Source organism: Aquarana catesbeiana, linkage group LG01 (assembly GCF_042186555.1).
Source record: "Aquarana catesbeiana isolate 2022-GZ linkage group LG01, ASM4218655v1, whole genome shotgun sequence".
In the NCBI taxonomy this organism is placed as follows: Eukaryota; Metazoa; Chordata; class Amphibia; order Anura; family Ranidae; genus Aquarana; species Aquarana catesbeiana.
The window spans coordinates 393,891,958-393,915,472 of NC_133324.1; the positions used below are offsets into that span (position 1 = coordinate 393,891,958).

The 23,515-nt window shown below is 40.4% G+C and overlaps 1 protein-coding gene across 4 annotated transcripts in view; it reads left to right on the forward strand.

Annotated features, from left to right (window-relative positions):
- Positions 1–23,515, forward strand: part of CEMIP2 (cell migration inducing hyaluronidase 2) — a 135,592-nt gene that overhangs the window by 66,810 nt on the left and 45,267 nt on the right. For all 4 annotated transcript variants that reach the window (XM_073634510.1, XM_073634516.1, XM_073634532.1 and 1 more), the window contains exons 9-14: positions 1,351–1,556; positions 5,637–5,706; positions 10,848–10,976; positions 14,796–14,884; positions 17,979–18,110; positions 19,038–19,073. In XM_073634510.1, the coding sequence (XP_073490611.1) occupies positions 1,351–1,556; positions 5,637–5,706; positions 10,848–10,976; positions 14,796–14,884; positions 17,979–18,110; positions 19,038–19,073 (662 nt within the window). The remainder of the gene's footprint in view (positions 1–1,350; positions 1,557–5,636; positions 5,707–10,847; positions 10,977–14,795; positions 14,885–17,978; positions 18,111–19,037; positions 19,074–23,515) is intronic.

Below are 23,515 nucleotides of genomic sequence, written 5' to 3' on the forward strand. Positions count from 1 at the left end.
ATGTAAGATATATCAGCTGTAGTGAAGGTATAGGGGCATCTGCTAATATGCTTTGCAACTTTAATCCAGCTCACACATTTCATTTGGAGGCAGATAACTTTTTCAGCATTTATTTTTATAAGAGAAAGGTTATATAGAGATTTATGGTCCAGTTGTGTTCTCTCCTCAAGTCTGCTTTAGAATATGGATTCTTTACATTCACAGCAACAAGAAGTGACAACAAATATCCTGCATTTCATTGTGTTCTAGAATCAAAAATCATTTTTTAACCACTGACACTTCTAGTCCTAAAGGCACTTTTTCTGCCTGGGTACAGCACGCCGTTTACCTGCACAATAACTTGCATAGCTTATATTTACCATTGTTATATGCCGTATGGGGTTCACAGCCAATGAGCACGGTCCTAATTCCTAAAAGCATCAACTGAGCAGACCGAGAGGCAGGATGCCCCTTTCCTGCTTATTTTTCCTGTAGCTTATTTGTGGGGGGAAAAAAAGGTTAGTCTTTAAGGCCCCATGCACACTAGGCATTGAAAAACGGCTTTTAAGGGCGTATGACTTTTTTTTTTATTTCTACCTCTGTATGGCCCTCTGTTAGTCCATGCACACAAGCGTTTACAGGTGTTTAGAGTGTAAACATGCTTAAGTGAAAAGCTGTTTAGCGCTTGAGCGTTCATTTATTTAACTGGCCAGAATAAATTATTATTCTGACCAATTAAATGAATGAAGGCCAAGTGCTTGACGTGCTTAAACGCAGTTGATAAATGCCCAGTGTGCATGGGGCCTAAGCCATGGTGGCCTAAGAAAGTATGGGCATCAGGAGTTAACTGTTAATGCACTAAAGCGTGTTTTGAAAATGTAGATGCATTACGTGTTGATCGTATGGTGCCATGAAAAATGGTGACACATTGCTATGAAATTGTGATTGTTCTTAAACTTGAAAATTGATTGATTTTCTTGCCAGGTATTCATCTAACGGTGTTGACATTTGTTGAAACATATAAGATCTTATAGCTAGACTGTTTGACAGTGCAGCAGGTATAGTCATTTCTAGAAGCAGGACAGTATATTCAGTAATTCAAACCAGCCTAGTAGGCCATACGGTTATGATATACAATGTAAAAACAATAGAACCTTTTTTTTTTCTGCCAAAGTTGCTTCAGTCATCTGTTTCAAATTGCGTTTATCTGTGGTTTCCGCATATACATGTTAGAACATTTGTAATCTGATGTCCCATTGTGTGCTGTTAGAGGCGTAATTGTATTTTTCACATATATATATATTTTTTTCAGTTTTTATTGCTTAAGCTCTTCATTAAATGGTGCTCTGATATAATTTCTAATTTCTGCAGATAAAAGACACAATTGGCTATGACACACTGGGCCATTGTTTCTTCCTGGAAGATGGCATAGAACAAAGGAACACACTGTTTCACAACCTCGGACTGGTTACTAAGCCAGGCACTTTATTACCAACAGACCGAAATAGCACTGTGTGTACAGCCATGAGGGATAAAGTATATGGGAACTATATTCCCAATCCAGCCACTGACTGCATGTAAGTATTTGGCAATGAAGCAATAAAAATGTGAGATGGATCTAAATAGATTGGGGGGAAAACTAGCTGTGCTACAGGTGGCCCCGATCCTGTAAGTGGTTAGATAATAAAAGAGCCTGCAAGTCAAGATGGCAGCAAATGTCAACCATAAACATTTCTGATAAATATAATGTGTATACAGGAAAGTAACGGTTATAGAAATTTAATGAGCAGTGTGCTAACATTTTCCTTTTATCGTACATCACGGGACACAGAGCAGCTATAGTAATTATTACTATCTGGGTTATACGCCACCTATAGGTGAATGGACACTGGCACACCCAAAAGACAGGAGGTCCCCACTCTATATAACCCCTCCCATACAGGAAGTAACTCAGTTTTTTCACCAGTGTCTGCAAGGTGGTGGTCACTGATGTGCTTTTGGAGCATACTTGGAGGTCAGGACTGTTCTATTAAGAATCATGGACTTCAATCGGATCCATTCGAAAAAACTGTCAGCCAGAATGGATGGTACCCGGGCCCCATTGGAAGGAGAGAAGATTCCTTGAGGTTTGCCTGTAATGCAGCCTTATGGCGATGGACCCTGCGTAATGGAACCCTGTGCAGTGTTTGTTCTGACCAAGGTGCTTTCCTGCAGGGTGCTATACAGGTTCAGGGGAGTGGACCCCAGATTAAGGGGGGTCTTTTTTTGACAAAGCTTGCCGTGATGGGTGAAGATTGGGCTCCTGTTATGTTCAGATTCCTGCAGCAGGAATGGTAAGTCTGCATATGTTTGTAGTTTCTTTTTATGAAAAAAAAAAAAATCTGTCTGTTCTCCTGGTGGCCACTGGGAGCAGTGTGCTGTTTAATCATGCTATGTACTTCTTACTCGTGGGCTGCTGTTTCTCCTCCAGGCAATAGAGGATGCAGGCTTGATCAGTATGGCCTATTTTTATATAGGCAGGATGGGTGGCCATGCCATGTGGCAACAGGTTCAGTAGACCTCTGGAGACATAGCAGCAGCCCATGGATACTAACAAAATGTGAGTACTTACTATGGGATAACTGTGTGACAGACAAGTCATGATTATATGCTGCATATTTACTGCTTATCCGGGGGGGACTGTACAACTGTAAGTCGATACACCCCTGGATGGCTAGCAGTTCACTTTAAAGTGGTGTTGCTGCTCTGTAGGCAGGTGCAGCCTAAGTAGTATACATGCTTGCAAACTTGTTGCTTAAATGTATGTTCTAAATATACACATTTGGAAAAACATGAGCATGGGTGCATTTTAAGGAGTTGTATCTCCAGTATAGTGCATATGTGCTTGGCTAAATCCTGCGGGACTAGTATGGGGCCAACTGCAGTTAAGCAGGTGCTTGCTTGCAAACTAGCTGAAACGCACGGTTGCTGAAGATGCATGTTTTTACATATTCGCATAAATATACATGGTTATACATGTTTGCATAAAGATACATGATCATGGTTGCACAAAGATACATTGTCAGACTGCGGCCACATCACCTTGATCATGCCTGATCTCAGTTGATCGAAGGCCAAGCAGGATCAAGCCTGGTTACTATATAGATGGGAGACTGCCCAGGGATACAAGATGCTGTAAGCTTTCCCCACCTGGGTGAGGGAGGCATCTGAGGCTGTTGTGTTTTGAGAATATCTCAGGCCAGAAAATCTTAGGGCAGTCTCTGAGGTGGTTTGTTGTTCCATCCTTAGCCGGCAGAAACCTGGTAGGTTAAGTGCACCTCTTGGGACTGTTGGGGTCTTTCACAGTCGTCAGTCTTTTGCCTTGCATTTGCTCTTGGAGCAGACGTCATGGGCTCATTATTGTGAGATAATTAAATAGTAGCAGTTCCAAAGCCAAATGGGGACATGAGGTCTATCTTAAGATCTCAAGCCGCTGAACATCCTTCTGTTTCAGATAGGCTAGACTGTTCAGTGATGACCTTTCTGCAAGAAGTAGATTTCGGGTTCCATAATCATCTGTAAACGCACATCTTCATGTGGCGGTTTGTTTGCAGGCTCATGAAAGATTTCTGTATTTGCAGTAGAAAGCCTTTTTTTTTGTGAATCTTCTCTTTGGGTTGGCCACAGCTCCGGAGGGTTCACAAAGCGTCTAGCCCCAGTGCGGGGCTTGCTGAAGACACCTCAATACTCTTTACCTCAATCTTTGCTCAGGAATCAGTCAATTCCAGGGGTTCCTTCGATATATTTCTACAGGAGGAAGCTGTGTTTAGGTCAAAGCACATTCTCTACATAGAGCCCTACTCCAGGTCTTGGTAGAGGTTCATTCTCTGGAACGCGAAGATCCAGGCATTGCATTGCTGGAAGGCTCTGTTTCCGGGGTGTTGCAAAGCAAAAATTGGTGCTTGATATTCTTCCTTTTCAGGAATTTGGAAAATAACCACTGATGCCAGTCTCTCTAAGTTGACTTGAGGCTGGCTACAGTTCAGTGGGCTTGGTCTCATCTTTTGCGAAGAATCCGCGAGGTGGTAACACTGATATTAATGTTGGCCGAATTAGCCCAGGGGGGCTTGGTACACAGCGGGGGTTGCTCCTTGGACACTCCCAGTCCAGCGGGACCTGATGGTCTTGAGTCCTGTATCTCAGCACTGTTGAGCCCCTGCTTCGGGGAACTTCAATTACAGGACTTGAAAATTTTTTTTTTTTGCCTGGGGTGAAGTGGCACCCGCAGAAATATTTGGATGGGAGATTTTTCTTTTTCTTTCTCCAATCGGTAGAGGAAAGGGGTTTGGCCTTAAGTTCCGTTAAGGGTCAGAGTTCGTCCCTATCTTTTTTTTTTTTTTTTTTATCCAGGGGCCGTTGTTTCTCACTCCTTGTTTCATACCTCATACAGCATGTAACTTGGACAGTCCCGCCTGTCAGGCCATTCTTGTGTCCTTGGGACTTGAATTGATCTTGAATGTCCTTGCAGAGGCCACTTTTTGAACCAATCAGGGAATTCTGTTTGTCCTTTTATCTCAGAAGGTGGCTTCTTTGGTTGCGATCACTTCACGAAGTGGAGTGTCAGAGTTGGCTGCTCTTTCATGCAATGAGCCATACTTGGTCTCGCATCATAAAGTGATGTTGCGTCTTCATCCATTTTTATTACCTAAAGTGGTTTCTAGTTTTCACTTGAATCAGGACAGTGTCTTGCCTTTTCTTTTTCTCCTAATCCACAGTCGGCAGGAGAAAGATCGCTACCTACTCTAGAGGTAGTTCAGACGCTCAGGGTCTACTTTGAGTTGTCGCCACAAGTCAAGAATCCTGGTTTGTGCTGCCAGAAGAGCCCAGGAAGGGCAGGCATTAACCAGGTTGAATATTTAGCAGTGGATATGCCAGTTTAAAAATGATGCCTATGGTTTAAATGGCAAAAACTCATTTTTTTTCTGGGGAGAGATTCTCTACCAGGTGTGGGAGTATATTGGGCCATCCATCATCGGGTGTCAGTAGCCCAGGTGTACAAGACCACTATTTGGTCTTTTGTTTATACATCTACAGGGTTTTTACCAGGTCAGTGTCAATCACGTAGAAGATACGCTGAGGCCAAAGGCAGTATTACAAATAGAGTAGGTCTTCTTTGGCAGTTTCTATGATGGTGTCTCCCGCCCCTCAGGGGCATTGCTTTAGGACATCCCAGATAGTAATTACTATAGCTGCTCTGTGTCCCGTGATGTACGATAAAGAAAATAGGATTTTTCCAACAGCTTACCTGTAAAATCCTTTTCTTGGAGTACATCACGGGACACAGAGGTCCCTCCCCTCTTTTGAGAATTGCTTGCTACAAAACTGAGATACTTCCTGTATGGGAGGGGTTATATAGAGGGGGGACTGCCTGTCTTTTGGGTGTGCCAGTGTCCATTCACCTATAGGTGGCGTATAACCCAGATAGTAATTACTATAGCTACTCTGTGTCCTGTGATGTACTCCAAGAAAAGGATTTTACAGGTACGCTGTAGGGAAAATCCCATTTTTAATCAAATCTAATGCTACTCTACGTCAGTAGATGATATCTGGAAAGGGGCTGTTGATTTAAAAAAAATGTAATCTAATTGGCTGTTTTTATGGTTTTGTGCCTTTTTCAGGGCAGCGTCCACATTTTGGATTGCAAATCCTAACAATAACCTCATTAACAATGCGGCAGCTGGCTCTCAGGTATGCTAAATGCATGGTTTTCCCTTTACATCATTTGAATACTGTGTTGGGTTTAGTTGCAGGCCTTTGTATAAATGTTATCTTCTGTACTCCAGTTTTTCATTGGTGTTATTTTACACATTCAGGATTTTGGAGGATCTATACTTATAAAACCTCACCCCCACTTTGAGGCCCCAGTGTTTTTTGATAATCTCCTTATGTGGTGGACCTCTTTTCCCCTATGGAGAAGTTTTCTATGCTTGACTAGTTTTTTGTTTCTTTTCCCTTTATTTTATTTTGGACTCTTCAACTCTTTGCTGCCTTCTACTAGACCAATAGAAGCAGTGCATCTGGATAGGTGTAACCTCAGTAATACCTTGGAGACCTTATCCAGACCACAAATGTATGGCCTGTAACGTTGCATTGGGCACTGGATCCTGCTTGAGCACTTGCCTTCGAAATGAATGCAGTGAGTTTGGTTAGCAATACGGTGCTATATAGGTCCATGGTTGTAGTCCATTCCTGTCATTCCCAGACACTGTGACAGGCAAAGTTTTGACCATTAAAAGGACCAGCAGCCATGAATGGTAAGGCATGTTTTTTCTGTTCAGTGTCAATATTAATCTGCGCATAGTAAACCGTCTCTCCCACAGCAGCTGGAAAAACGCCCTCAGGCATATATCATCATGTGTCTCCTAAACCAGCACTTAAAAACGAAATGGGTTTATCTTCCTCATAAATTGGACTCAAGGGATTCCCACTACTATATCTTGACCCCTAGTGAGTCTGGGTCAAATAAAGCTTGATTCCAAAAGCTTGTCTTCATTCCCTCCATCTCCACAGCATTTAACTGAAACAACCCGAAAAGGCCAATATAGTATAGCATATTCAAACCAACTTTCAATAATAAATCAATAATTTATTGTGCTCAAATATATATGTGTGTTTTTGCCAAACTTCACCCAGTAATATTTCCTTCACTCCTACATCTCCATATACGCTTACCAGGTGCAAAAATTCTTCAAGTCATATATCAATCATCCTCACTGCTTCAGGTTCTTCTAAGCCTCCAATTCTTGTGAAAATATATAAGAAAACAACAAAAAACTTTTCCACTAAAAATGCAAATCATCCTATATGTGCTCACATTAAATTATGAATATCAGTGTAAACCATAAATCTCCTGTGTTCACAGTACCATGCAGCAATGTTTTCATACATAGTTGCGTTGCATTGCCTTGTTTCCACATCCTATGCATGAAAACCTAGGAACTGGGGTACAGAAAATGGCAGCAGGTGCTCTGGACTGATGAGTCAAAATTTGAAATATTTGGCTGTAGCAGGAGGCAGTTCGCGAAGGGCTGGAAAGGGCGGTACAATGAGCGTCTGCAGGCAATGGTGAAGCATGTTGAAGGTTCCCTGCAAGTTTGGGGCTGCATTTCTGAAAATGGAGTTTGAGATTTGGTCAGGATCAATGGTGTCCTCCATGCTGAGACGTACAGGCAGAAACGTATCCATCTTGCCATACCATCAGGGAGCCATTTGATTGGCTCCAAATTTATTCTGCAGCAGGACAATGACCCCAGACATACAGCCAATGTCATTAAGAACTATCTTCAGTGTTTAAAAGGAGTCCTGGAAGTGATGGTTTGACCCCCACGGAGCCCTGATCTCAGCATCATTAAGACTGTCTAGGATTTAAGGCAGCCTACATCCACAGAAGATCTGTAGTTGGTTCTCCAAGATGTTTGGAACAATCTGCCTGCATTTTATCACATGGCTTGATACTAGATAATGTAAAAACACTGTTCTTTATTCAAAAGATATAAAATTAATATTAAGGAAAATTACTCCAAAAGAAAACAGGCTTCATAAAAAAAAGACTTAAAAATATTAGAGAGTGATAGAAAAAGATAATTTATGTAGTGTGTACATGTGTTTAGGAAGCTAGGAGTAAGATATTCTGTATTAACATAAGAATTTTAAAGGAGCTATGCCGTGGACCAAACATCTTACAAAAAGAGCTGAAATACTAGTATGTATATCTTATATCCCTGGATTGTATATAAGGAGAAATGATTGTCATGAATAAGATGAAAGTACAAAAACGGGGGAAGAAGAAAGATGAAAAAGAGAACCTTCCACAAACCGAGAATCATCAGGGATTAAGCCCTTCTCGTATACGTGTATTCAATTTAAAAATCCGGTAAGCTTCGCCCTTTTTTTTTTTTTTTTTTTTTTTTTTTGAAACGCCATTCCCTCTTAGGACTGTCTACCCTCTCTGTGATCTCCACCTGTAAGGATTGTAGACTTGAGACATGATACTAACTAAAGTGCTTAGCCACATTGGTATTCATATTGATGTTAGATACATAATCATGAATACGAACACACAAGTGCCTGGTGGTTTGGCCTACAATATGGTACCTTGCATGATGTTATGACGTAGACAACGAATCTAGTCTGACAATTATTTGTTTGATGGAAAAACTGGTGCCATAGGCACAAGATGTGACTTTGAGGATCCCCAATAAACTGTGGAAGAAAACTACCAGTCCAGCTCCTTCCCCTCTTGCAAATGAGTCCTGGGATCTCTTGGCAAAATACAGGCAACTGGCAACATTCCTTGCCTGTGTACACGCTCTTATCACTCATTTACAATAACTCCACTCTCTAGGAATCTCTTCTCCATCAGACTTGCTTCTTTGTCATACTCATGAAGGGTCGTGAAATTGTCTTATTTTAATGACTTGTCCTTTTGGAATGACATTTATGACATAAGTAGAATGGCAGCTGTTGCAATGCAGTAAAGAGTTCCTAGAGGGTTTCCTATATGGTTTAACATGAACTCTGACGCCCTGTCATTCCAATGAGTGTCATACCTAGATAATTGATCTCCATGAGGTTCTGTTCTCCCATGAATTGTAAAGTGTGATAATTCTCATAAACAAAGTCTGTTTTAAAGTAGAATTTCAGTAAAATTTTAACTATACTTAAATTTGCTCCCACCTCCATTTTAAGCCTATTCTAACTACCCCATAAAAGAACGATGTCTATACTTGCCTTTTCTGAGGGCGCTCTGGTCAGGTCACATGCTCCCACCTCCATTTTAAGCCTATTCTAACTACCCCGTAAAAGAACAATGTCTATACTTGCCTTTTCTGGGGGCGCTCTGGTCAGGTCACATGCTCCCACCTCCATTTTAAGCCTATTCTAACTACCCCGTAAAAGAACGATGTCTATACTTTCCTTTTCTGAGGGCACTCTGGTCAGGTCACATGATCTCTCCATTTGCTGGATTCAGTGAAAAGGAGAGATTGCCGACAACAACTGCAGAGCCTGGCCAATGATGTCACCCATAGGCTTACTATGGGACATCTATTGTTGGCTGTCTCTCCTCTACACTGGAGCTGGAATCTGATCATGTGACCAGACTGGCGCGCCCTCAGAATAGGCAAGTATATACACCTGTCTTTTACGGGGTAGTTAGAATAGGCTTAGAATGGGGCAGGAGTAAGTTTAAGTATAGTTAAATTTCAACATTAAAACAACAGAACAATATTCCTATTATGAAGTAAAAAGAGAGCCAAGTTAAGTTTCTTCCTTACATTGCTTAAGTTCTATTTTATTTTTAATACTAAATGATAAGTAATGCTCATTTAGTGAAGAATGACATAAGCTTTGCTTAATGAAATTCCAAGAAGGCTTCAAACAATTGCCTTCCAGCAAGCCTTTTACATAATTTTATTTGGAACTGTTCATCCAACACAAAATGTGCAAAATTCACTTCCTGTTAGTAATGTGATTGCTTTTTAGCATGCTGAGGGCAGCACAGGCAATTCAGTATGGAAAGAAATGCATAAAGATGTTATTGTAGCGTCTTAGCTGTTGGATCTCATTTTTCATCCACAAGTGTCATAAAATTGGTTTGAGGATTAGTCTGCCGAATGTAATTTGAAGAATTTGATGTACTGTCGCCATACTCTAAATACCAGTGACACTGAAATGCACTTTTTTTTTATTCCGTAAAAGGGGTAATTAAGCCATTTTAAACAATTACCATTTCAGATTTAATGATCCATAGACAGTTATTTAGTTGGCTCATTTTAACTGTGCTATTTGTATTTTTGTTTTCTAATTGCTCAAGAGATATATAGATTAATAAGCATTGACCTTTATGACAAAAACATAATGGCATCTTGCATTAGTGAAATGGGACCAATATTTGAGTCTAGTCTAAACTGAAAAAAAAAAAATATCTGGGAAGAATTCCTATTTACTGTTGGTCTTTGCATTGAAAGCCAACCTTCTAAATTGAATTTGATTGCTTACACACAGAAGTTTTTGTTCTCATTTTGTTCTTTACTACTAGGAGAGAGAGAGAGCGAGAATATCCCCCCCCCCCCCAAGAACGGTTTAATTTTGATGTGGTTGGGTGATATTTAGGAGTTAATGAACCCCTAGGGGTAAGAGTTTTTTGTTGTCATGGAGTCACCGGCATTCCCTATTTTTCATTTAAAAAAATCATTCTACTTAGACAGATGGATGGTAAGTCCGGACTGCCAGACAAGGGGACATGGGTTTAAATGGCAGTCTTGGTGAACTGTGAGTTTCCATTATACTTTTTGGAATATATTTTGTCTTTTTACTGGCAATCTGTAATGTTAGGGAGGTATCTGTTTGTGACTTCCTTATAAGAGCACTAGTTGCCTGATTTTCACTTGCTTTAATTCTTTATGCCACTTGCCTGTTACCAGCATGTAGCTAGAGAATGCAAAAACTCAGAACCACCCTCCCTTACATGACAGTGTGCTTCCCTTTATGCTGCTGCCATGGAAAAAAGCTGAGGGTGGAGCTTGGAAGCAGAGAGTGCAGGGTCTGGAGTAGGACCAGAGGAGGGCTGGAGTTAACTGTCGAAGTCTGCTGAATGCTTGCAGGATCTGTAGGAGGAGTTCTGTCCTTCTCTTTGCTGCCGACTGCTGAAACGGGGGTGGAAAGATGACCCTTTCCGTGGCTTCACAGAGAAACCATTTGTCCAACAGCTGAGATAAATCTTTAACAAAGGACATAGCTTGGGCTGCTATATGCCATATGTTAGTTTAACAAAGTATATTAGATGGCATCTGCACATACTTAACATTGTTACTTTTTGTTACTTAAAGGATGCTGGGATCTGGTTTGTTTTTCACAAGTCTTCAACTGGTGAATCCCATGGGCTGTACCCAGATACCAAAGCTGAGCTTACACCACTTGGCATATTCTACAACAACAGAGTTCATTCTAATTTTAAGGTAACTGCAATCCTACTATATGAACACCACATCTTGCTATAAATGTTACACCATCCATCTATAGCCCTTCAGCTAAGAATAAACCGCTTTTTCTGTTCCAGCTTGAAAAGCTGTCTATCCGTTTTATTTTCTTCAGATCTTTCCCAGCTTCACAAGGTTACAAGATAAAAACTTTCCACTAATTATGAACCTGATTGTTCTCTGACATAAAAATTCAAAGGAGGCACCTGGATGTGCCTGCACATGTGCTCCATATGCAATTGCAGTCTCCTTCTCTGAATTTTGAACATTGACATGCTCCTCTTCCCCCAATGCCATTGCTTTGGCTTTTTAATAGAAAGTCAGTATTTTCAAGTGGGGGACTGCTGGGTTCAAGGGCTCCCAAGTTTGTGCTGTAGTGGTAAATTTAGAAGCGTCTTTTTCTGTATTTTTTTTTTTCCATCAGTTTGTCAAGATAAGTTACTTTAACCACTTCAGCCCTGGAATATTTTACCCCCTTCCGGACCAGAGCACTTTTTACAATTTGGCACTGCGTCGCTTTAAGGGCCAGTTCACACCAGATGCAGTTCTGTGCAGTCTTGTGCACTATTTTTCTGCACTAAAATGCACGTGCAGTGTTTTCCATGTATTCCAATGGCTCTAGTTCACACCATGCAAACTGACTGCATGGTGTGAACTAGAGCCATTGGAATACATGGAAAACACTGTGCATGCATTTTGTGCAGAAAAAAAGCGCACGGAACTGCGTCTGGTGGAACTAGCACTTACTGACAGTTGTGCTGTCATGCAATACTGTACTGTACCCAAACTAAATCTGCGTCCTTTTTTTCCCACAAATTGAGCTTTCTTTTGGTGGTATTTGATCACCTCTGTGGTTTTTATTTTTTGGGCTATAAACAAAAAAAAAAAGAGCGACAATTTTGAAAAAAACAATATTTTTTACTTTTTGCTATAATAAAAATCGGCAATTTTTTTTTTTTTTTTTTAAAAAGGGTTTTAAATGTGTGTTCCCTCAGTGTGTTCTAACTGTATGGGGATAGGACTGAGTAGGAGAGGAGACATATCGCTGTTCATACTTACTAGGCACAAACGACATGTCTCCCCTCCTCTGACAGCACAGGGATTTGTGTGTTTACACACACAAATCCCCGTGCTGGCAATTGTGCACGTGATTGCGACTGCCGACCATGTGCATCTGGTCCCCTGCCATGCTGCGGGCACACGCCCTCTGGTGGCCGAAAAGGGAAGGACAAACCCATATGGGATTTCGCCCAGAAGAGCCATTCCACTGCAGTATATCTGCGTGAGCCAGTCAGGAACCAGTTAAAGATACCATGTCGCTGCCTTAAGAAATTGCAGATAAAAGCACAGACCAAACGCAAATATTTTAAATGCTTACTTGCAGTGTTTTTTCCTTTTTCATGAATGTCTTTTTTATTCTTTATATACTTGCAAGTTGCCTTTGTACATGCTAGAAAATAGGAAGAGTCAATTCCCTAGTACAGCCCCTTCCCTCCTTGCACTTCTCTTCTGTGAGTGTCTAATTACTGTCTATGCAGGCCAAGCATCTCTGCCCCTCCCTTTACCCTCATAACCTGTAGCTATCAAGGGGATGAGCGAAGTGGAATACTGAAAAATTTCACAGCGCTCTGAGGCTGCTGACAACACATCCAGCATGGCCATGCCCTGCAGCATTCCTTTGCTTTTTGGATGCCTAAACAAGGGAGGCTTTTACAGACAAATAGCATGCCTAAAATGTACATGTACATACTGTATATTCCTATGATAAGATTTTATTTTTTGTAATTTTGAAATAAATGGTCTTTAACCTGAAGGCAGTCCTACTTACAGTTTGCACAACCTCTTTTTAGCTTTGTGATGATTAGAAATTGAACTGAAGTTTAAATAGACTTCCTGAGAGTCTGCTGGTTGTCACATCATGGGTAGTTGGATGGGGGACTAAAATCTAAAATGGTACGGTTTTAGCTCTTCTAAATTGTCAAAAACACACAACGAAGAACAAAGTTTATTCGATAAAGCTGACCCCGATTGAGATCGTTTCATGTTTCCTAATGTAAAACCATGGCCAATACTGTTAAGTTTTGTGAGCACATACAGTATATCACAAAAGTGAGTACACCCCTCACATTTTTGTAAATATTTTATTATATCTTTTCATGTGACAACACTGAAGAAATTTCACTTTGCTACAATGTAAAGTAGTGAGTGTGCAGCTTGTATAACAGTGTAAATTTGCTGTCCCCTCAAAATAACTCAACACCCAGACATTAATGTCTAAACCGCTGGCAACAAAAGTAAAAATGTCCACATTGGTCCCAAAGTGTCAATATTTTGTGTGGCCACCGTTATTTTCCAGCACTGCTTTAACCCTCTTGGGCATGGAGTTCACCAGAGCTTCACAGGTTGCCACTGGAGTCCTCTTCCACTGCTCCATGACGACATCACAGAGCTGATGGATGTTAGAGACCTTGTGCTCCTCCACCTTCCATTTGAGGATGCCCCACAGATGCTCAATAGGGTTTAAGTCTGGAGACATGGTTGGCCAGTCCATCACCTTTACCCTCAGCTTCTTTAGCAAGGCAGTGGTCTTGGAGGTGTGTTTGGGGTCATTATCATGTTGGAATACTGCCCTGCGGCCCAGTCTCCGAAGGGAGGGGATCATGCTCTGCTTCAGTATGTCGCAGTACATGTTGGCATTCATGGTTCCCTCAATGAACTGTAGCTCCCCAGTGCTGGCAGCACTCATGCAGCCCCAGACCATGACACTCTCACCACCATGCTTGACTGTAGGCAAGACATCCTTGTCTTTGTGCTCCTCACCTGGTTGCCGCTGCATACACTTGACATCATCTGAACCAAATAACTTTATCTTGGTTTATCAGACCACAGGACATGATTCCAATAATTCATGTCCTTAGTCTGCATGTCTTCAGCAAACTGTTTGCGGGCTTTCTTGTGCATCATTTTTAGAAGAAGCTTCCTTCTGGAACAACAGCCATGCAGACCTATTTCATGCAGTGTGTGGCATATGGTCTGAGCAATGATAGGCTGACCCCCCCACCCCTTCAACCTCTGCAGCAATGCTGGCAGCATTCGTATGTCTATTTCCCAAAGACAACCTCTGGATATGACTCTGAGCACGTGCACATAGCTTCTTTGGTCAACCATGGTGAGGCATGTTCGAAGTGGAACCTGTCCTGTTAAACCACTGTATGGTCTTGGCCACCGTGCTGCAGCTTAGTTTCAGGGTCTTGGCAATCTTCTTATAGCCTAGGCCATCTTTATGTAGAGCAACAGATCTTTTTTTCAGATCCTCAGAGTTCTTTGCCATGAGGTGCCATGTTAAACTTCCAGTGACCAGTATGAGAGAGTGAGAGTGATTAACACCAAATTTAACACACCTGCTCCCCATTCACACCTAAGACCTTGTAACACTATCACATGACACTGGGAAGGGAAAATTTCTAATTGGGCCCAATTTGGAATTTTCACTTAGGGGTGTACTCACTTTTGTTGCCAGCGGTTTAGACATTAATGGCTGTGTGAGTTATTTTGAGGGGACAGCAAATTTACACTGTTATACAAGCTGTACACTCACTACTTTAAATTGTAGCAAAGAGTCATTTTTTCAGTGTTGTCACATGAAAAGATATAATAAAATATTTACAAAAATGTGAGATACTGTAAATCTCTAATTACGTATGACCTATGTTTGTCAGTCTTTATAAAAATGTAATACAGGCTTGCATATTAAAAACAGACAGGTTTCGCTGTAAACAGATGTTGTTGCTTTTGCAGGCTGGTTTGTTTATTGACAAAGGTGTGAAGACCACACATGCAAGTGCTGAAGACCCTAGAGAATATCTGTGTCTGGACAACAATGCAAGGTGAACTTAATAACTTTATTTCTCTAAACGACAAGCAAACTCTGTTTCATGTTGTTTTAACTACCTGAACACAAACTAAAAAATTACGTGGAACACTCATAATAATATATATTAAACACACACATGAAAAAAATACTTTAATGAATTTTAGTGAATCCAAGCACAATATAATACTCAATGTTTTGGTAACATCTAAAAGAAATTATAAATAAGTAAAGTAAATTACAGTAAATAGATTCCAAACTTGTAGTTATATTCACTTTGTCGCTTGTTTGGGTGGGCTCACATGTTGATGCTGCAGTGTCATGGCTGATTCCCTTATGTCCATGTATTAATTCACCTACCCTGTTTCCCAGAAAATAAGACCTAGCGTGATTGTCGGTGATGGCTGTAATATAAGCCCTACCCCCCAAATAAGCCCTAGTTAAAGTCCTTGTAGGTCTTATTTTCAGGGTAGGGCTTATTTTCGGGGAAACAGGGTAGGGCTTATTTGGGGGATAGGGCTTTATATTGCAGCCATCACTGACAATCACGCTAGGTCTTATTTTCGGGGAAACAGGGTAGCTCCTCAACCCAATATCCTCTCAGTATGGGAAAAATATCAGGTGTCTGTTAATGCATCAGACTCCCAAGACCTGGTCAGCTCTGGAATCTTGGGTATCCATGCAAATTCGGGATGCAAAGAAATCTTCCTTGTAGTGAATTTGAAGGTCTTGGCCATGAATTCCAGCCTTTTGAGCAGGTGAGGTGTTCTGAACAACCATTCACCCAGAGGTGCTTGCAGAGATTTGCTTGTGACAAGGGACACCAGATGTGGATCTCTTGGTGTCCAGATTCAACCACAAACTGAACAGGTTTGTGTCCCGGGCCAGGGATCCTCAAGCATTTGCGGTGGCTGCTCTGGTGACTCCATGGGATCAGTTTTTCTGATCTGCTTTACCTCTAATTCAGCTTCTTCCTTTCATGTTGCACAGGAAAAAGGTGGAGGGCATTCCGGTGATTTCTGATCACATCTGCTTGGCTAGGAAAAACATGGTATGCAGACATCGTAAATTGCTTGGCAGAGGAGCTGTAGGCTCTTCAGGTCAGCCAGATTTTACTGTTGCAAGGTCAGATCTTCAGTTGTGCTTTATGGTCACTGGCTTTGACTACAAGGCTCTTGAAGCCCAAGTGCTGTGGGATGGGGGTGTTTCCAACTTTGTAATCCCTACCTATTTCAAGATAATGTTGATCTCTAGGATGGTGTACCGCTGTATATGGAAAATATTCATTGCCTGCTTTAGGCTCATAAGTTTTATATTCAACAGTATGTTGTAGGGTGCATTTATGGCCTTTCTCCGTAGAGATGTCCTGCCTTGGCCATTTGTTTGAGATCTATGCTATTCCCTTTCATGGTAAATGTTTTTGTGCAGAATATCACATGAATTGTTCTGCCTTTGTTCCCTTAACACCCTGTTTCCGTAGAACTTTAACCTTAACCCTTTGAACCTGAGAAATCCACTTGTTGCTCCTTATCTGCAAGGTTGCTTTTAGTTGCCATTATCTCTGCTTGAAGGATCTCAGAGTTAGCTGTACCTTCTTGCCTGGAGCCCCTCCTGGTTCTGCAGGGGCCTCTTTCTTACCCAAGGCTGCTTTCCATATAAATCAAGACATTGGAGGTGATTTACTAAAACTGGTGCACGCAGAATCTGGTGCAACTGTGCATGGTAAGCTATAAGCTTTTAGGTTTTATTGTCAAAGCCTCATTGAACAAGCTGACGTTAGACGCAGATTTGTTACTATGCATAGCTGCACCAGATTCTGTGTGCACCAGTTCTAGTAAATTTCCCCCATTGTCTTATCTTTTTGTTTAGGTGAATTAATCGGCTTCATTCTCAAGCCTTTAATATCTAGGGCAAAGATCCTCCATTCTCAGTAAAGGCCCATTACACCAGGAGTGTCAGTGCTTCCTGGACTATGCAGCATCAAGCTTCTGTTCAGGCTTGTAATGCCGTGTACACACGGGCGGATTTTTCAGCATCTAAGGTCCGACGGTCTTTCCGACGGTCTTTCCGACGGTCTTTCCGACGGTCTTTCCGACGGTCTTTCCACGGACTTCCGACGGACTTGCCTACACACGATTACACCAAAGTCCGACGGATTTGTACGTGATGACGTACGACTGGACTAAAATAAGGAAGTTCATAGCCAGTAGCCAATAGCTGCCCTAGCGTCGGTTTTCGTCCGTCGGACTAGCATACAGACGAACTGATTTTTCGACCGGACTCAAATTTGAAACATGTTTTCAATCTAAAGTCCGTCTGATTTTCAACCAAAAAAGTCAGCTGCAGGTCCGATGAAGCCCACACATGGTCGGATTGTCTGACGGATTTGTTGCGTCGGACCAGTCTGGTCGAAAAGTCTGCCCGTGTGTACACGGCATAAGGCTGCCACCAGGTTTTCTCTTACATGTTTGTTAAGCTCTAACAGCTAGATGTTTGTGCTCTGTGGCCGCCATTTTGGGTTGAAAGGTCTTGCAGGCGACTTTGTAGTAGGGTCCCCACCCCTTCGGTTTTTGGGTTTGGGTGCCTTCAGCCTCGTTGCTGTGATGTCAACTCCTCGTGTTCATTGCTTTAACGTATCCCAAGTAGTTGTTTAGGAAATCAGGCTTTTTGGTTCACCTGTAAAATCCTTCTTTTTTTTTTTTGTAGCACATTAGAGGACACAGAGATCACTCTCCTCTTGTCTGTTCCTCATTACTTGTTAAAAACCGAGGCTTAGCTGAGCTGGTAGGGGTTATGCCTTTTTTTTGGTCAGTGTCCATCCACTCAAAGGTGGCAACATAACCCAAGTCGTCATAAAGTCCTCTGATGTACTTCAGGAAAAGGATTTTAGAGGTAAACAGAAAATCCTTATGTTATACAATTCGGTATCTTTTTTTTCTTTTATGTACTATTTGCAAAATCTCAAATTAAAGAGTTAAAAAAGGATATACATCCAAAATGTTTAGTGACTGGGCATTTGCTTTAAAATGGCAATATTGCCATGGTACCTTCTTTTTTAGAAGTTTACATCATACATAAATGTTTCTTTCTGAATTCTTTCCTCTTTATAGATTTCGCCCCCATGTTGATGCTGATCCACAGAAGCCTAGAGTTGCTGCTGTAATTGATAGTCTTGTTGCCTTCAAAAACAATGATCATGGTGCTTGGGTGAGAGGAGGCGACATTATCATACATAACTCTGGGTATGTGTTTCCTAACATGTTACAATATCTGCAGTTAACTTGTAAATAAAATGTCACTAAGGGAAGTATACACGAAGTATAAAGTGAATTTGAACCTTAACGATTAACTTTTTTTTGGCATCCGCTTGGTGAGGTAAATATATTACTGAAACCATTTTTTTTGATCTGCCAGAAATCCAGTTAGCTTATAAGTTCCTGTATGGTATTAACTTGAGTGGTGTTTTTATCCCTACCCATTTGACCTCTAAACTGCAGAACACTTGCCCCTCCTCATTTCCATGGAAAAGGGTAGGTGTTCTGCAGTCTTAACCTCTTGTCGTAGAATGACAATGCCACTCCTCCATACGTCCAATACAGTGAATGAGCATTGTCACCCTAGGACAGAAAGTATTATTGACAGGATTTCCAGGTGAGAAAAAGGTAAGACTGAGAAACTATTTCAGCCACCCTATCTAAGGACTGGCAAGCTGCAACATATTGCATTTTGTTCTAGGGTTTAGATCCATTTCAATGAAGTGTCCATAAAATATCTTTCATGTAGTAATTCCCCCAATGGTTAAATGGAACAAATCTCACAGAAAATTTCATTTGCAGCACCCTTTTGGCAATCAGTTTATTGGAGCAAATCAATAAAGAATATGTATCAGTGAAAGCTTTACCTACAGTAAAAAGACAAAAAAAAAAAGTGGCCATAGATGTAAATTTCTGAAAGTACAACTATGGTCTCCCATTAGCTCCATTAGCTTATTCAGTTGATGATTTATGAATGGTAGGTAATGGGTTCCCGAATTTTGCATATTGGCCTAATGAGCACTTGTATTTTGACAACACTGATTAAATCTGTAGATTGCACATTATTTATGATTATTTAAATCTCTAAAATAATTATTTCTGTATTGTCACATCAATATTTTTTTCTCTTGGTAGGTTTTCTGACAATGGAATTGGCCTGACATTCGCCAGGTTAGTGTTAAATTTAAAACCCGCGTTTCCACTGAGAAGGTTCACAAATGATTATAAAGTAAACAATATAAAAAAGTATTGATGGGCAGGCAATAGAGACTTTTTTTTGATTTTTGTTTCTTTCCGAGTGGCTTATCTTCTGCACAAACATTATTCATGGAGAAAGATAGATTGGCCTTTCTAACATGTACTATGTGGATTGACAAGAAGTGCTTCTGGAATCATTTAATATCTCACATAAAATTTGTTGGAAAACCTCTGTGATTTGGTGCAGCGTTTTCTATTTTGTAAGGATAAAAGGGAAAAACAAGTGCACTGCTATAAGTGTCAGCTGAGGCGCATCTTGTTGGGTTCAAAGACCAAGAACATTAAAATATTTTATTGTATTTAAGAAACCATTAAAGAGCTCTAAAACTAGCCCCCACTGGCCTTTAGCTCCAGATAGAGGATTTCATCATCAGTTTTTTTATTTGCTTGCACCACTGGCTAAAATCTTACATTAGAAGGATGGCAGGCCTGCTGTCAGAGAAAATATAAGTATATTTATAAAATATAAGGTGATTTCAGAGTTTGAACTTTGAAGAATAATTTTTCCACGCTTCTCATAGCTACAGAGTTCAGTGATGGCTTGTTTTAAAGTGCTTTTACCATTTGTTCAGAGTATTTTAAATACTTTAATGTTTTTGATCTGGACAAAAGAGCTGTTTATGAATAGGCAGATGGCTTACGGTTATAGGTGACGTGCTTGTTGCATTGCCATGCATGGCCATCCTAAGCCATATAGTTTTTGAAGCCCAAGTAACCTTATAATGTCTGCATAGAACCCTTTTTGATAAACAATAAAAATGAGGAGCTGGTAATTGTTCACATTTTTGTCTTCGGAAACCATAAAACAACTGGTTTACAGAGCACTGCTGTTATGGCAAATGTTTTTTTTGAGCTTGCTGTTCAGTATAGCAAAAAGAAGTGTAGCAAGAAGTTCTTGGCAAATCTCAGTGCTTTTGTGTAAACAGTTCCATTATGTGTAGATCAATTTGATGCACTTTCCATGTAATCAAAATACGTTAAAAAAATGTTGTAGCAGTGCAGCTGATGCTTGGACAAATAGACCGATGATATACAAAGTGATGTAACTTAGAAATCATTTTCAAGTATCTCTAATAGTAGCATACTAAATTCTGACTGCTGTAGATGGCTGCTTTTTATATATACTTACTATTCTTGAGAGAACATTATTGTATACATCTATCTGAGTCAACCCATATAACAATGGTGAGAGGTTGAACAAGTCAAAGGCAAAGCTAGCAGAAGCTGATTCCCCCTGCTATTCCCAAATGACTCTGAATATAACAAACACATACGGAAGGTATTTATCCTCAGATTATTTTGGTTAATATAGTAATGGTCTGGGAAGGTTGCCAGAGTGAATGGGTAAGTCTCCAGCTTTTTAGTGTTGGGAAGGTTTATGTCAGAATGAAAAGGCTCTTTTCTCTTGCTGAGAGTTCCTTACTATACAAACAGTGTAGCCTGTACAAACTCATGACGGGTTTCACAAAAGCATGTAGAGCCAATTGTTTAAGTTTATTTCTGGGAAATATTTTGTATCAGGATCTGTTTGCTATGTGTGGCTTATTCTTGTGTATCATACGTTTCTGAGAATGGTAATAGAAGTATTCTATAGAGCTATTCAGATGTGAAATTACATACTTGGACTGCAAGCTAGTTGACTATATTTGCTATAAACGTGGCAATCTCAACTGATTAATTTAAAAACATCAAAATATTAAATATCTAGTCTAGAACTGTGTGTTTTTTTTTTTTTTTTTTTTTTTTTTTTTTTTTTTGCTAAATTGGCAACTTTTGTTATGAACTATGTGTTCAACTTGGTAATGATTGGAATAACCCTGTGGTACTTTTTAAAAGTAATGCATTTCATCATAATGACCTCATCAGGAAGCCAAGACCTTCGTACAGGGTTTCTCTTATGTGGCTCCCCCTGTGCGCTCCCCTGCAGCTCCATGGGACTTTAGTTTAGTTGTCTTGGCACTTCAAAAACCACCTTTTGAACGAATCAGGGATATTTTCCTTTCCACTCATTTCCCACAACTCTCACTCCCCATCGCCATCACTTCTGGGAGGTGAGTTTCAGAGTTGTTGGCCTTGTCCTGTAAAGGACAAGGTGGTGTTGAGGGCCAGAACGTCGTTCCTGCCCAAGGTACTTCCTGTTTTTCATCTCAACCAAAATGTGGTTCTTTGGTCCCTCTGTCAAGCTCCGGTTCATCGGAAGGTTATCTCTCTCCATTGTATACAAGGGGTAAACTCCACTACCACCACAGGTCTTGATACTGACCAGAAAAACGTAATTTTGTAAATAAGTGCAGCGCTAAAGAATAATAATGCGTACATATAAACCACAAGTATAGATGACAAGTCCATAAAGTTCCAAGCACAAAGGTGAATAAAGGTGACTAAAAACAGTCCACCACAAAAATGTGTATACTAATAATAATCCAGTAATATAATGTGTCCTCTTTTATAATTCTTCCTTTCACCAAGAAAAACAGGGTACACTTTACCCAGATAAGGGGACTACCTATAATGGGTAATCGGGACACGCTTTTTGTGTGATCAGTGCTGGGACATCATGAACTCTCCACAAAACTTTCCGCATGCATGTCACTCTAAAAGGTATCCACCGGAAATTGCAAATAAGTAGAAAAAAACTCCTCATGGTATAGTAAGTTGATATTCCAATTAAAAAGGGGATTAAAAATACTCACAAAGGAACAAAAGAAAAATGGAATAATGTAATATACATCTCAATAAAAACATCTCAATCCTTCCTCATGCTTCTCTACATCCCACGTCCGAGTCCCGGCCTGTGCGCTCACGTCACCTCACAGGTTTTGTCGCAGCAGACGTCAGGGGAAGTGCCCACGAAAAAATTCACATTTTTTGCTTTGACTTTTTTTATGGACTTTTCATCTATACTTGTGATATTTATGTATGTATTATTGATTATTCTTTAGCGCTGCACCTATTTATAAAAACTCTCTCTATTGCCTGTATGTAGTGTGCACTGTACAAGTTTACCTTACAAAGACTGAGACGAGAGACTCATTCTCGTGTCGTTCTTGATTGTCCCCATAAGGAGGAGTCTGCTTCTCATGCCACCATTTATTGCTGGTGCAGACAAACCATCTTAAGGATCAGGTTCCACCCTGACCTGTCATGGCGCACTCCACTAGATATGTAACCGCTTCCTGGGCTTTTTGGTAATTTGGTCACTGTTTTTTTCTAAATTTGCAAGGTCTTCACCTGGTCTTCTGCTTACACTTTTTTTCCAGTTTTACCAGGTGGACGTTCAGGCCTACTCTAATGTTAGCTTTGGCTGGAAGGTCCTTCAGGTGGCCCTTTTAGCTACACACAGTGCCCAGTTCTGTTGCTTTTTGTGTTTTTTGGGCCTGTTAGTGTTTGATGCCATTGCCCACCCCTCAGTTGGACTGCTTTTGAATGTTCCAACAGCCTTTAAATTCTTGTATCCCTCAATGGATGCAAGAGAAATTTTTTGCACTTGCATTGCATAGCACTTTGCTATTGCATAGCATTCATTGCTTGGAGTCCATTAAGGTATACAGGTCCCACTCCTGTGTGTCTATAATCATGCTCTCCAGTGCTTTGTTACAAAACTGAGGCATTCTGGGAGTATAGGATGGTTTATACTGGACTCTCCAACCATTTTTTTTTTGTTTTTTTTGTTTTCCTGTGTCCAATCAACTTCTAGGTGGCAGTATAACCATACAGGCTCTGAATTTTTGTCTCTCTCAAGGAACTCCAGGAAACTGATTTTATGATCAGTACAAAAATGCCATTAAGCCAATAAATATATATATATATTTTTGCATGCTTTTTATATTTTCCTATGCATTCACATGCATTAAATTGCAGACCAAGCTATTTAGGAAGAGCACTGCTAAAGGTGCTTACAACAAACACATTTTTATTCCAATTGTTTAACGCCTACTGTATGCCACCCTAGCAAATCTGCCACTGGCAACACCAGTGCCCTTTTCAGGTGCTTTGTTTGTGTTTGCACTAAAAATACTGGATGAACCCTCTGCAAACTGCTATATCCTTTCTAGCAAACTTTGCAATAAAAAATGGGGATATCTAGTTCTCACAATGTGTGAACTAAATATCCCTGTTTAACGCAATGTGTGAACTCAATATATCCCTATTTTTTTTTTTTTATTGCAAAGTTTGCTAGAAAGGGTTTAGCAGTGTGCAGAGGGTTCATCCAGTATTTTTAATGTCCTTTTAGTACCTGGTAGATTATATGCATGTACAAGCTATTGGGATCTGAGCACAGGTATATCTTATTTTTTTTTTTTTTTTTAAAGTCTTATATAAATCTTTGATTTTGCTATATTTTGAAGAGCTGA